Genomic DNA, 12,625 nt, shown 5'->3' on the forward strand with positions numbered 1-12,625 from the left:
TGTCACTGCATCAGCGACACCTGGTATCGTCCTATACGCGGTGCTCTTCCTGGTCGTGCCATGCATCTCTACAATTTGACCCTTCAGCCACCCACCGCCATCACGCATGCAATCGCGGGTAACTTCTCCGGTTCAAGACAGCAAGAAATTATTGTCTCTCGGGGTACACGCTTGGAGCTATTACGACCCGACGTACAGAGCGGAAAAGTCTCCACTGTGATTGCCAGCGACGTCTTTGGATCCATTCGCTCACTGGCCGCTTTTCGACTGACCGGCGGTACCAAGGGTGAGCTACTGTGCGTATTACTTTCAAATCGTGTTAACGTTGCAACGCCTCTTAGACTACGCAGTTGTAGGGTCCGATTCGGGCCGTATTGTCATTTTAGACTACGATCCAAAAACAAGCAGCTTCACAAAGGTGCACCAAGAAACGTATGGGAAGTCTGGAGCTCGGCGTATCGTACCCGGGCAGTATCTCGCCACCGATCCCAAAGGCCGGAGTGTCATGATTTCTGCCGTCGAAAAGGCCAAGCTGGTTTACATTCTGAACCGGGATGCCGCAGCCAATCTCACCATCTCCTCTCCTTTGGAGGCCCACAAAAACAACTCGATTATTCACCACATAGTTGGCTTGGATGTCGGTTTCGATAACCCAATGTTTGCAGCACTCGAAGTAGATTATTCGGACTCAGACCAAGACCCGACAGGCGAGGCGTTTAACAATGCTGAGAAGGTGCGTGTCGTGGTCATCTAATTCAACGTTAGAAGTCTGATGCATCGCTCCAAGATGCTGACGTACTACGAGCTTGACCTTGGTCTGAACCATGTCGTTCGAAAATGGAGCGAGCCGACAGACCCTCGAGCAAATTTACTTGTACAGGTGCCAGGTGGCCAATTGGCTTCATCCGACCGTTATGATGGGCCCTCTGGTGTGTTGGTGTGCTGCGAAGACCATATTATTTACCGACATATGGATGCACCTCAGCACCGTATCCCCATTCCGCGAAGACAGCATCCTCTCGCAGATACGCATCGTGGTCTTATTATCACAGCAGCTGTCATGCACAAGATGAAGGTATGAGTTGGAGCTGAAGATAAAATAACATTATGCTCATTATGTACAGGGTGCCTTTTTCTTTCTCTTGCAAAGCGAAGAAGGTGATCTGTACAAAGTGACGATCGAGCATGAAGATCAAGACGTGAGAGCATTGAAAATCAAGTACTTTGACACTGTGCCTATCGCTTCAAGTTTGTGTATCCTTAAGTCCGGGTTCTTATTTGTAGCATCAGAATTTGGTAATCAGTTGAGTATAATTTCAATTGTCGTATATGCGTCTCTTACATTATTCTCGAAAGCTATCTGTATCAATTCCAGAAGCTCGGCGACGATGATAATGAGCCTGAATTCTCTTCGACATCATTCCCGTCATTCGGAATGGCAGACCCGTCGTCTCCCCTGCCTCATGCCTATTTTAAGCCGCACATCCTGGACAATCTCACCTTAGTTGACGAGATGGAGTCGCTTTCCCCAGTCTTGGATGCTAAAGTTATGAACCTCCTGCCAAATTCGGATACACCTCAAGTCTTCGCCGCATGTGGCCGAGGAGGACGCAGCACATTTAGGATGCTTCGGCACGGACTTGAAGTGGAGGAAGTTGTCAGTTCCGACTTACCTGGTATTCCCAATGCTGTCTGGACTACCAAGCTCAAAGAAGATGGTGCGTATTCTGCTCATGCCGCTCAGCTCCTGCTTATATGACACCTAGATCCATACGACTCCTATATTATCCTTTCATTCGTCAACGGTACACTTGTACTCTGTATTGGCGAGACTATCGAAGAAGTCCAAGACACAGGTTTCCTTTCATCAGCACCCACTCTGGCTGTGCAACAAATTGGTTACGACGCTCTCCTCCAGGTTCACCCTCATGGTATCCGGCATGTACTAAGCGACAAGCGGGTGAATGAGTGGAGAGTACCACAGGGTAAGACCATTGTGGCTGCGACGACAAATAAACGTCAGGTCGTCGTTGCACTGAGCTCTGCAGAGCTTGTGTACTTCGAGCTCGATTTGGATGGTCAGCTAAACGAATACCAAGACCGAAAAGCCATGGGCAGTACTGTATTAGCGCTCAGTATCGCAGAGGTACCCGAAGGCAGACAGCGGACCCCCTATCTGGTATGAGCCATTAACTCAATTACGCGAGGATACTGAACACTGTCATGCAGGCTGTGGGTTGTGAAGATCAAACTGTCCGTATTGTCTCACTGGACCCAGAGAGTACGCTGGAGACCATCAGCTTGCAAGCGCTGACTGCTCCACCATCTGCAATCTGTATTGCAGATATGTTGGACGCCGGCATAAACAAGACACAGCCAACGTCCTTTGTGAACATTGGTCTCCAAAATGGTGTCCTTCTACGTACTGTATTGGACCCGGTGAACGGACAATTGACAGACACCCGCACTCGGTATGCAGCTGTTATCCTTATCTCTTACTTGAGTGCTTATGTGCGACAGATTCTTGGGAACTCGTCCTATTAAGCTGATTCGAGTGCTCGTCCAACGCAATCCGGGTATTTTGGCGCTGTCATCGCGATCATGGCTAAATTACACGTACCAAAACCTCATGCACTTCACGCCTCTCATATTCGAGAACCTCGACTATGCGTGGAGCTTCTCTGCTGAGCTTTGCCCAGAGGGTCTTATTGGAATCTCTGGCAGCGTACTTCGGTGAGTCATGAATTTTTTTATGTGACCCGATAAGCGGTCATAAAGATGAGACCAAGGGGTCGTAGTACGATTAACGTACATGCCGACAAACTATTATAATACCAATTGTTCCTACTGAGCACCTATCTACCTTAAATATTTTACCGATGGGGATTGCTTGCTTACTGTCGATGTTTCAGGATTTTCCAGATACCCAAACTGGGCACAAAGCTTAAACAGGATGCAATTCCCCTTTCATACACTCCACGCAAGTTCATTTCGCATCCCACGAATGGACTGTTTTACCTCATCGAAGGGGATCACCGTGTGAGGAGTGACGAGGCCTCTGCCAAGGCATTGGGAGAATTGGTAAGCAAATGGCTCATTACACTTATTCTCGGAAGCTCATAGTTTTGTGCAGCGACAGCAAGGGAAGATGGTCGATGATGAACTAGTAAATCTCCCTCCGGAAACGTTTGGGCGACAGAAGGCCCCTGCTGGTACTTGGGCATCATGCATCCGTATCATAAATCCAGTTGATGTAAGCCGTTACTCGAGTACCCCGAAACGTCTCCAACGATCGCTTTTATGCAGGCAAAAACCGTGAACATCATTCCACTGGACAATAATGAGGCTGCGTTCTCCCTTGCCGTTGTCTCATTTTCCGCGCGCTCTGGCGAACTGCACTTAGTGGTAGGAACCGCACAGGATACATTCCTAGCTCCACGATCATGTACAAGCGGTTTCCTGCGAACGTACAGGTTTACCGATGATGGCACAAACCTAGAGCTGCTGCACAAGGTGCGTGAAAGGCGTCTAAATGTTGAAAGATGTTAACTGGATTCATTTAGACCGAAACGAACGATGTCCCGCTTGCAGTCTTGGGCTTTCAAGGCAGGCTTGTCGCTGGCGTTGGAAAAGCTCTTAGATTGTACGATATGGGCAAAAAGAAGCTTCTCCGGAAAGTGGAGAACAAGGTAGGCTTTTATCACATCACACTTATTGACGGTGTTCATATGTGCAATTATATAGACCTTTGCTTCTGCTATCGTCAGTCTCGCAACCCAGGGTTCGCGAATCCTCGTTGGGGATATGCAAGAATCAGTGTCGTTCGCCGTCTACAAGCCGCCAGAAAACAAGTTGCTCGTGTTCGCCGACGACACGCAGCCGCGGTGGACGTCAGCGATGACCATGGTGGACTATAATACTGTAGCCTCTGCCGATCGCTTTGGCAACATCTACGTGAATCGTCTGGACCCGAAGGTATCCGAACAAGTCGATGACGACCCCACCGGTGCGGGTATCTTGCACGAAAAGGGTCTCCTGGCAGGCGCACCCCATAAGACGGAGTTGCTATCGCACTTTCATGTTGGAGACATTGTAACGTCAATTAACAAAGTGTCACTGGTGGCGGGTGGACGCGAGGTGTTACTCTACACCGGGCTGCATGGGACGATCGGCATCTTGGTGCCATTTGTGTCGAAGGAAGACGTGGACTTTATCTCAACGCTGGAACAGCACATGCGGACAGAGCAGCTAAGTCTGGTGGGGCGGGACCACCTGACGTGGCGAGGGTACTACGTGCCGGTGAAGGCGGTCGTGGACGGGGACCTGTGCGAGACGTTTGCACGGCTGCCGGCGAGCAAGCAGAGCGCGATTGCGGGAGAGCTGGACCGGACGGTGGGCGAGGTGCTAAAGAAGTTGGAGCAGCTACGGGTGACGGCCAGTGGATTCTAGGTGCAAGCGTGTTGATGCTGTGTTAAATGTATTGTAGTCTAGTCTTTTACTGCTGAATTCCGCTTTCGTTTCTCTTGTCACTGCTTCTGTCTAAAGTTAGGAATTGTTTTCAACCACACAACCATTTCAAGATGTAAAGGGTACGAAGACGATCACGGGTGGCTGAGAGGCCGTCACAATCGACTGGGCTTCGTACCCTTGGTTCACTCAACGTCCGAGTTTCTGCCGTCACAGAAGCAGGTCGTCGCCTGCATCCCTATAAGTACTCGCCCAACACCCCGTCTCCTGTACCGCCGTCTGCCCCCTCCCGCTATCCCGCCTACAATGTTGAATATGGGCCTCAAATCTATCCGTCCGGCCGTGCCGCGGGTATTCCTCAAGAACATCCAGTACTGTCCCTCGCGATCACTGATGACGCTGAAAAACCATAAGGTGCATTTGTTTTACTGTCAATGCCGGCGATCTGCGTCACCCAACGCGTTACTTCATGGCAGTACACAGCTCATGCGACGGCGCGGGGCCAAGGTCGCAATGGTCAGGTCAAGTCTGATGACGACTACGGCCTAGACTTGCGTCTGGCTATGCCAAAGTCGCTCGGAGGCAAGGGCGACGGCCAGAATCCCGAGATGCTCTTCGCAATGGGCTATGCTTGTATGCCCGCTCTTGGCCGCAATATATGCGCATATATGCTGACATCACCGTCGGAACCCATACAGCATGCTTCCTTGGAGCGATGCAAATGATGGCCGGGCGTGTGGGAAAAGCCGAAGCAGTCAAGAATGCAGTCATCCATGCGCAGGTGCATGTTGGAACGCCGAACGAGATGGAGGGGTTTGGCCTGAAGGTGGATATCCAGGTGGAGAATGTCGAGGATGAGGAAATCATCAAAGCTGGGCATGAGGTATGCGCCGGGTGTACGCAGTTGACACGAGTTTGATGAGCTGACCGGACCATCTGTCACGCAGGCTTGTCCATATAGTCGCGCGTTGAAATACGGTGCAGAGGTGAACGTGACGAAAGCCTGATTGTTGAATATAATTATAGTGCCCTGACCCAAGAAGTGCGCCGTTTTTAGTCTCTAATTTTGGTGAGTCAGTGCACAAGGTATTTCCATTGTGGTTGGGAAGAAGGTCTTAGGAAAGGGGTACCTGTGCCTCGCAACGCGCAGTGAGAGACTCTTAGAATGGGTCATCTATGTCATCGAGCATGGCTACTTGGGGCGCCACAAGCGCGACGATAAGTATGCCTAGGCGACGAGGGTCGGTCCGGTGCAATCCGATAGCTAGAAAGGGCGACCGACGGCAAGGATTTTACAAGCCGCTCCAAGCTTTCGTCATTGCAATGTCTGGGAACTGGACAACGCAGGTCAAATTGAGATCTGACGCCAAGCTTTGCGCTATTCGCCACCCTCGGGTGCAAGCTGATAGATGTGAATAAAAATCTAAGCATCTTGTTATCTTCCTCTCACGTCCTTCGTTCCACTTACGACATCCTCTTCCTCGTCCTCGAGTGTAGTTTGCTCTTGCCTAGAAATTAAACCTCGGCTCAATCTCTACATCACCAGCAATTAATTCAACCCCTAATTCTGCTACTCCCAACTATCTGTCTGGTTTCTCATGCGCCCCACTCAGGCAGTTTTCCGTGCCATCGGTGCTGGCATTCACCATGCTCGCAGTGTGAACATGCCTGATGCTCGAAACATGCTCGCATTGAAAGATCACGTTGTAAGCATATTGTGTACCTTCGCCCAGCTATCGAGTCCACTCAAGTCTTCGGGGGATCCCAGTACTTTGCCAAAGCTACTGCCGAAGGATCCGGTCGTAATGGTATTGTTAAATCCGTCGGCGACTCGCCCCTTGAGCTCAAGATGGCCACTCCAAAGATCATTGGTGGCAAGGGAGATGGATGTAATCCCGAACAACTTTTTGGTATGGGCTATGCCTGTAAGTTTCAGTTTCAGCCTTCGTATGACCCTGCCAATGCAATCGTTTCAAAGCTTGTTTCCTTGGCTCGCTGCAGCTGATGGCAGCGCGGGCAAACAAGAAGCATATTGCGGAGAACGCGAAAGTGCATACAAACGTTTTCCTCGGCCATCCAGAGGACCCCAATATCGAAGGATTTGGTCTACGAGTGGATGTCACCATCGAAGGTTGCGACGACGACGAGGTCATCAACGCCGCACATGAGGTAACCGTTCTTCATTTTACCTGAGTTCCCTCCTGACATTTTGTGAAGTTCTGTGCGTACAGTCGTGCTCTGCGATATGGTGCTCAAGTGACGATAAACAAGATGTGAGGGTTGGCATGGACTCTGCTCTGAATCTCGACAGCTTCATCCTATCTCACTTTATCCTCGTTTTTCAACACCTACAATGATTGTTAATTTGACGACGTTAACGACCGGATGAATCATGTACACAGCTACCGTTTCAATGGGTTTTTCGTGTCCGCTGTTTCCACTTGTATGTGCTCGCGCTCGTTGAGTACACATAACGCAATCGCGGAACTTGCGCGGTTGCCACCGAGAAGGCAGAAGTTCCCACGCCACCTTAGTCTACTGACAGTTGGATCTATTTTACTTACTACTGCGAGCAGTCACCACACCCGAATCATAATCTTAACGATTCTTCCTGAACATGGCTACTGTACACCCCTCACGTATGGGCCTCGTTCCTCAGGACCCAAAAGATACCCATCCATCGTCGAGACGAGATCGCGGACGATCCCCATCCCCCCAATATTCGCGCCGACATTCACCCTCTCACGACACAGACAAAGACTACCGCAGGGATAATACTCGCAGAGCGCAAAATGGAGACAGTCACAGATACAGGGAGCGAGACAGAAGCAAACAGAGGGACAGCGAGAGTAGCAGGCGATATGAGCGTGCCCGTGCGGACGACTACTTCAACGACGTGAGCAGTGGCGCAGGTCAGCAGAAGAACCGTAATCGCAGCAAGAGCACTCATCGCGAGCGCGACAATGAACGAGATGAGAAGAAGGAACGTGACAGGACCCGTCGCCCGAGTCCTGAGTACGAGGAATATCGCCGTCCGTCCCCACCCCGGGAGCACGAAGGATCTGCGCTTCCGCAGGCACCGTGGAGACAGCAAGAGAACATGTACCCTAGGGTTAGGGATCGCGCGATGAACGGTGGATATGCTGGGGATTTTATGGAGAGGTATGTCCATCATTCAGCTTCACGATGCATTATGCAGTTTTTGACTGGTGCAATTTAGTCGACGACAACAGCGAGAAAGTAGCTCGTTCTCCATCTGGCCTCCCTCGCCGAAGGCGCCGGCACGTAACCTGTATGTACCTCTAACGCTCATACCTAAGTTTGTGAAACTGAAAGGGCTTCGCCGCAGATCACCTGATGGAAATTCAAAAAGACGCAAGAAGTCACACAAGCGACGACATGATTCTGATGCATCCTCGGACACGGATTCCGAAGAGGAATACCGGCGCCGACGGAAGGAGCGGAAGAAGGCACGGAAGGAAAAGACGCGAGAGAAGGACAGGGACAGGTCTGAAGAGCGCGACCGGCACAGACACAGGTCAAAATCTATGTGGCACAGCGACGAAGGGGATTCGGAAGACGAGCGGGAGAAGCGGCGGCGCAAGAGCCGCGCTGAGAGCGAGGAGCGGGACCGACGTAGGAGCGAGGACAGGTATCGGCGACGGAGCGCCACACGGACGAAAAGTCCTGAGGCGCCTCCCCATTCCGCGGTTGATGAGGACGACTGGGTCGAGAAACCAAGCGCCTCGGGGCTCCTTGCTGCGGTTGCTCCGCCCGCCCAGAGCCACGGTAGTCCGCTCAAGGCATCGACAATATCCATGCCTCCTCCGCCTGTCACATCTTTAGGTCGATTGGTGCAAGATGCTGGCACTGATGACGAATCCGACGACGGCGTCGGTCCGCAGCCTGTGAACAAGGTACAGTCGTCACGCAAGATTGACGAGCGCCAGTATGGTGGTGCACTGCTGCGGGGCGAGGGTAGCGCAATGGCGGCGTTCCTTAAGGACGGCACGGACTTGCGCATTCCGCGGCGTGGTGAGATCGGGCTGGCGTCGGACGAGATTGCTGCGTTTGAGTCGGTCGGGTACGTCATGAGCGGCAGCCGGCACAGGCGCATGAACGCGGTGCGGATGCGGAAGGAGAACCAGGTCATCAGTGCGGAGGAGAAACGCGGGATTTTGAAGCTGCAGCAGGAGGAGCGGGAACGGAGGGAGACGATTTTGCGGGAGGAGTTCCAGCAGCTCGTAAGCGATAAGCTGAAGTCACAAGGAGCGCCGAAGTGAAAGGATTCGCTGCCGCTTCTGTCTGTATTCCTGACTCCTGTATGTCATTCATGCTGTGTTCATTGTGGTATGGCTACCATTATAAACAGGTGTCGTATAGACACCCATGGTATTCTATCTAGAAATGGATCTACAACTCGGTGTGTCTCCGTCAAACTGTATCCATGGAGAGAAGCTGCCCGTCAAGTACGAGTGTCGAGTTTGGGGGCACGGAGAAGTCTGGCTACCATATCTCACTCTGGCAGAACCATCAAGGTACGCTCTCGCTGACGTACATTTTTTGAGGCTTAGACGTCTGTTTCGTCTATAAGCCGATCGTGTCCCACTACTGCGAAGCTGCGCTCATAGTACATGGTAGGAGAGAACGCACGCATCACCGAGAATGGTTCGCCGTGAGGATAATTAATGGATATACTTATCACTATGGTTTTTGCTACGTGATCTCTCCGGTAACTTTACCTTAAATCCAGGTCCTTCCAGAAGAGTTCTCTCGCCGTTACTCGGGCCGTCAGAACTCTTCTCACATACTAGTTGCTAGTGTTTTGGCGAGAAACAGCGGTATGCTTGGGCATTCTAAAAAAGCCATAACGTAGCCTAGCTAGTACCTACGTAGTGCGGGAGTATTGGCAAGACTCACCATTCTGATAGATCCAAGCAAGTCAAAGACATGATGAGCACCTTCGGCACACTAACGACACAAAATTCACTCCGATTTTCGTCTCGGAGGGCAGCCCACGAGTTATGGATAGCATGACTTTGTCGGTATACAATTGCAACCGCGCGAGTACCGGTACATCCGTTATGATCCAAGGCATCACTGTCCGTTGGTAAAAATGCAGACCCAAAGGCACTACAGCTCTTCGCGCCGGTTTTTAGTGTCCAATGACAGTAATTCCACGTCGAAGACGAGAGCAGAGTTGGCAGGTATGACCGAGCCGAATCCACGCGCTCCTGCAACGCCGCTAAGATTATGCACTGCATTCAAGGGAAAGCACTCACCGTAGCCCATATCTGAAGGGATAGTCAACGTGCGTTTCTCCTCAACGCACATTCCCTTAAGACCCTCTTCCCAGCCCTTGATTACCTGGCCCTTACCCACTAGTTACGAGTTTCAGTGTGCACTACGCAGCACGGTAGCCAAGTCAACACTTACGTGTCACGGTGAACGGCTTGTTGCGGTCAAGGCTACATGAGGAATACGTCAGTGTCGCGTCTCCGACAAGCCTCTAGATAAGCTGGCTTACCTTGAATCAAACTTCTTGCCATTCGAGAACAACTTTCCGGTCTGAAGCGGACGATATTATTCATTCTCACTCCAAAGACCGGCGCAGTGTTTCCTTTGCAGAACGACGCGCTAACGACTCACATAGTGCACTGAGAGCGCATCGCCAGCCTGAGCCAGCACCGAACAGGTCTCCGGCTTGTAGGTAGTCTGGATCTCAAGCGTTGTGGGAGGCTCCGGAGCGTCCGCAATAACAGCTAATGCAAAGAACAACGCAAAGACATAGCTTAGGAGTCCAACTCTCATCGTGGTTAAGTCGCAGTGCGAGGAAGACAAGTCAGACACGCAGACTGGGACAGACGCGGCTTCAACGGGAGCATGATCACGACGACACGTCTACAGTCTCCATTGGCAGTCGTGAGAACGTGGTCTGCGCAGAGACCCTGGAGATACACTTACCTAATCGAGTAGATTAGTCAGAACTGTACAGAGCTCGATCTCCGTAACCTTATTTTTCCTCCCTTTCCACCGACCTACACGCCGACTCCCAGACGTCAAGAAACGATGGTATGTTCCTATTCGTTTTGGCTGTTGATGATGGTAGATACTGAGATGGATACTTCTCGCTAGCCTTCCCAAAAGACTTTCAGGACGAAGCGCATCCTCGCGAAGGCCGCCCGCCAGAACCGGTAAGGAAGACCAGTATACGAACGTATGACCGTTTACTGAACCACTACTGTCGTCAGGCCTATTCCTCAGTGGTTCCGCTTAAAGTCGGATACCAAAATCCAGGTGCGTATCTATTGGCGATTTTTTTGCGTAATAAAGTTTGTGACCATGTCTGCAAATGTAGTACAACGCGAAGCGCCGCCACTGGAGACGCACGAAGCTCAACATTTAAATTCTTCTATCCATTCGACCCTGTTTGACTTCTGTCTGTGGGAAAGAAGGAGAAGAGATATCCGCACCACGTCGACTTCACGCATCAGCATACGCACCATGTATTCCTCCGCTATTAGCCTATGGCTGTCCGCTAAAACATTTGCATGCAACCATGACGCCTATTAGATGTATATTCAGCCAGAATGCTTGTTGTGTCACTACAGCGATGATTCTTCCTTGCCCTGGACGGAACGTCAAGTGTCGCCATTTTCAATTATTATTTGGTGCTGGATATATGTCTCCCGGGCCGAGATCGTGAATACGAAACATTCCCTAATGATGCAAGTACACGAATCTCAGCCAGATTCTCTTGGTTCTGACTTGGTGAAGTTGAACATGTCTGAGTCTGTTGCCCGTTATTCCTTAAGAGTAAAAGAATCATGTGATGCAGGGTAGGATTTCGGAAAATGCAACGGGCGTTTATACCCCTCCCCAGGCCACGTGGGCGTGAATATGAGTGACGCGACTGGGGCAACACGATGCGCACCTCGCTGTACTCTGACGACCGTATGCCGCCGAGCTTCTGAATCGCTACCATACCACACTGTAATCTAGACTCTTGTTTCTCCCAATATGACACTACTAGCAACCATATTCATACTTGTCTTCATCACCGAGCTAATCTCTTGGATCGGCAAGTCGGTGCTACTGGAATTCGTGAGTCATCCTGCCAGCTCACCGGGGGCGCGTTTCGCTGACGGTGCAATGGCGCATGGTGCCAGGTGTATGCATTATATTTGCGTATATTCTACTCGAGCGCGGTTGCGCGGCAGCGGAAGCTCAAGTCGGACATCCTCCTGGGGAAGAAAGAGCTCCTGCAGACGAGTGCGCAAGACCAATTCGCCAAGTGGGCGAAGCTACGGCGGAGCGTGGATAAGGGGCTCGCGGATCTTGAGAAACTAAGTGAGTCTTCGCCTAGTCATTCTCGGTCTGTTGCAGTTCGTCACCCGCTGTCCCATTTGAGACATGCGTGGAGAGACCTCTGATCTGCTGCACGTTATTCGTGACTAAACTAGCGGGCGCTTCTGGTTCAGGTTTGGCGGCTGCAGTCCACGTTTGGTACGACTCTGCATGCCCCTGCTCCAGGAGATTACGCCTCTACGGCTCATCTCATTTGACGTGTTCGTTCTACCGCTCGATCGCAGTTTGACAAGGCCTGTCGATCATAAAAGCTCGAAATTATTTTCGCGACTGCGCAGGATCTATATGTCGGTTCACGGGATATACCAACATTAGTTGGTATCGACTCTGCGACAGGGAAGCATGTCTTCCGGAACGATTTGAAGTTTTGGTGTCCATGCGAGATTGGTTCTCACACACGTTCTCACACACGTGTCTCGTCCTCACTATAGATAGCGAGCTATCCACCACAAGAAGCACATTCTCGCTCAAATTCAACACAACAATTTGGCTTCTAACTGCGGGTCTACAATTCATTGTGGGTTGGTGGTACCGCAAAAGCGCAGTGTTTTACCTCCCACCAGGGTGGTTCGGCCCCTTGACGTGGTGGTTGTCATTCCCATTCGCGCCCTCAGGGTCTGTAAGCTGCGGAGTATGGCAGATGGCGTGCAGGAGAGTGATCAAGGTAGGGGAACGAGTGGCAAAGGATCTTACGGCAGGTGAGCTTCGGCGGAACTCCCGAACATCCTAACGCTCATGGACATGCTTGGGCGACGCTGCAGTGTCGACGCCGGTTCCGATGGAACGCAAG

General features: G+C 51.3%; 6 protein-coding genes across 6 annotated transcripts; 5 read left to right on the forward strand and 1 right to left on the reverse strand.

Annotated features, from left to right (window-relative positions):
- Nucleotides 1–60: 60 nt before the first annotated feature.
- On the forward strand, nucleotides 61–4,449 carry FIBRA_00673 (uncharacterized protein; the record flags this gene model as incomplete). Its single annotated transcript, XM_012322564.1, has 13 exons — nucleotides 61–286; nucleotides 342–733; nucleotides 788–1,075; nucleotides 1,125–1,248; nucleotides 1,305–1,718; nucleotides 1,767–2,179; nucleotides 2,230–2,471; nucleotides 2,521–2,733; nucleotides 2,913–3,081; nucleotides 3,134–3,253; nucleotides 3,307–3,513; nucleotides 3,564–3,689; nucleotides 3,745–4,449. 13 exons carry the CDS (start codon nucleotides 61–63, stop codon nucleotides 4,447–4,449), a joined length of 3,639 nt encoding a protein of 1,212 aa, XP_012177954.1.
- A 452-nt stretch (nucleotides 4,450–4,901) lies between these two features.
- On the forward strand, nucleotides 4,902–5,474 carry FIBRA_00674 (uncharacterized protein; the record flags this gene model as incomplete). The annotated part of the gene is made up of 3 exons (XM_012322565.1): nucleotides 4,902–5,100; nucleotides 5,166–5,350; nucleotides 5,415–5,474. The coding sequence occupies 3 exons, from the start codon at nucleotides 4,902–4,904 to the stop codon at nucleotides 5,472–5,474; spliced, it is 444 nt and encodes a 147-aa protein (XP_012177955.1).
- Nucleotides 5,475–6,065: 591 nt separating this feature from the next.
- On the forward strand, nucleotides 6,066–6,744 carry FIBRA_00675 (uncharacterized protein; the record flags this gene model as incomplete). Its single annotated transcript, XM_012322566.1, has 4 exons — nucleotides 6,066–6,173; nucleotides 6,236–6,392; nucleotides 6,446–6,636; nucleotides 6,685–6,744. The coding sequence occupies 4 exons, from the start codon at nucleotides 6,066–6,068 to the stop codon at nucleotides 6,742–6,744; spliced, it is 516 nt and encodes a 171-aa protein (XP_012177956.1).
- A 340-nt stretch (nucleotides 6,745–7,084) lies between these two features.
- On the forward strand, nucleotides 7,085–8,750 carry FIBRA_00676 (uncharacterized protein; the record flags this gene model as incomplete). Its single annotated transcript, XM_012322567.1, has 3 exons — nucleotides 7,085–7,633; nucleotides 7,701–7,759; nucleotides 7,817–8,750. 3 exons carry the CDS (start codon nucleotides 7,085–7,087, stop codon nucleotides 8,748–8,750), a joined length of 1,542 nt encoding a protein of 513 aa, XP_012177957.1.
- Nucleotides 8,751–9,600: 850 nt separating this feature from the next.
- On the reverse strand, nucleotides 9,601–10,278 carry FIBRA_00677 (uncharacterized protein; the record flags this gene model as incomplete). Its single annotated transcript, XM_012322568.1, has 5 exons — nucleotides 9,601–9,701; nucleotides 9,750–9,848; nucleotides 9,904–9,935; nucleotides 9,995–10,035; nucleotides 10,117–10,278. The coding sequence occupies 5 exons, from the start codon at nucleotides 10,276–10,278 to the stop codon at nucleotides 9,601–9,603; spliced, it is 435 nt and encodes a 144-aa protein (XP_012177958.1).
- A 72-nt stretch (nucleotides 10,279–10,350) lies between these two features.
- On the forward strand, nucleotides 10,351–12,032 carry FIBRA_00678 (uncharacterized protein; the record flags this gene model as incomplete). Its single annotated transcript, XM_012322569.1, has 7 exons — nucleotides 10,351–10,389; nucleotides 10,444–10,539; nucleotides 10,603–10,661; nucleotides 10,719–10,764; nucleotides 11,470–11,571; nucleotides 11,637–11,852; nucleotides 11,931–12,032. The coding sequence occupies 7 exons, from the start codon at nucleotides 10,351–10,353 to the stop codon at nucleotides 12,030–12,032; spliced, it is 660 nt and encodes a 219-aa protein (XP_012177959.1).
- Between the last annotated feature and the right edge of the window lie 593 nt (nucleotides 12,033–12,625).

Source organism: Fibroporia radiculosa, assembly GCF_000313525.1.
Source record: "Fibroporia radiculosa TFFH 294 genomic supercontigs, scaffold296, whole genome shotgun sequence".
Classification (NCBI taxonomy): domain Eukaryota; kingdom Fungi; phylum Basidiomycota; class Agaricomycetes; order Polyporales; family Fibroporiaceae; genus Fibroporia; species Fibroporia radiculosa.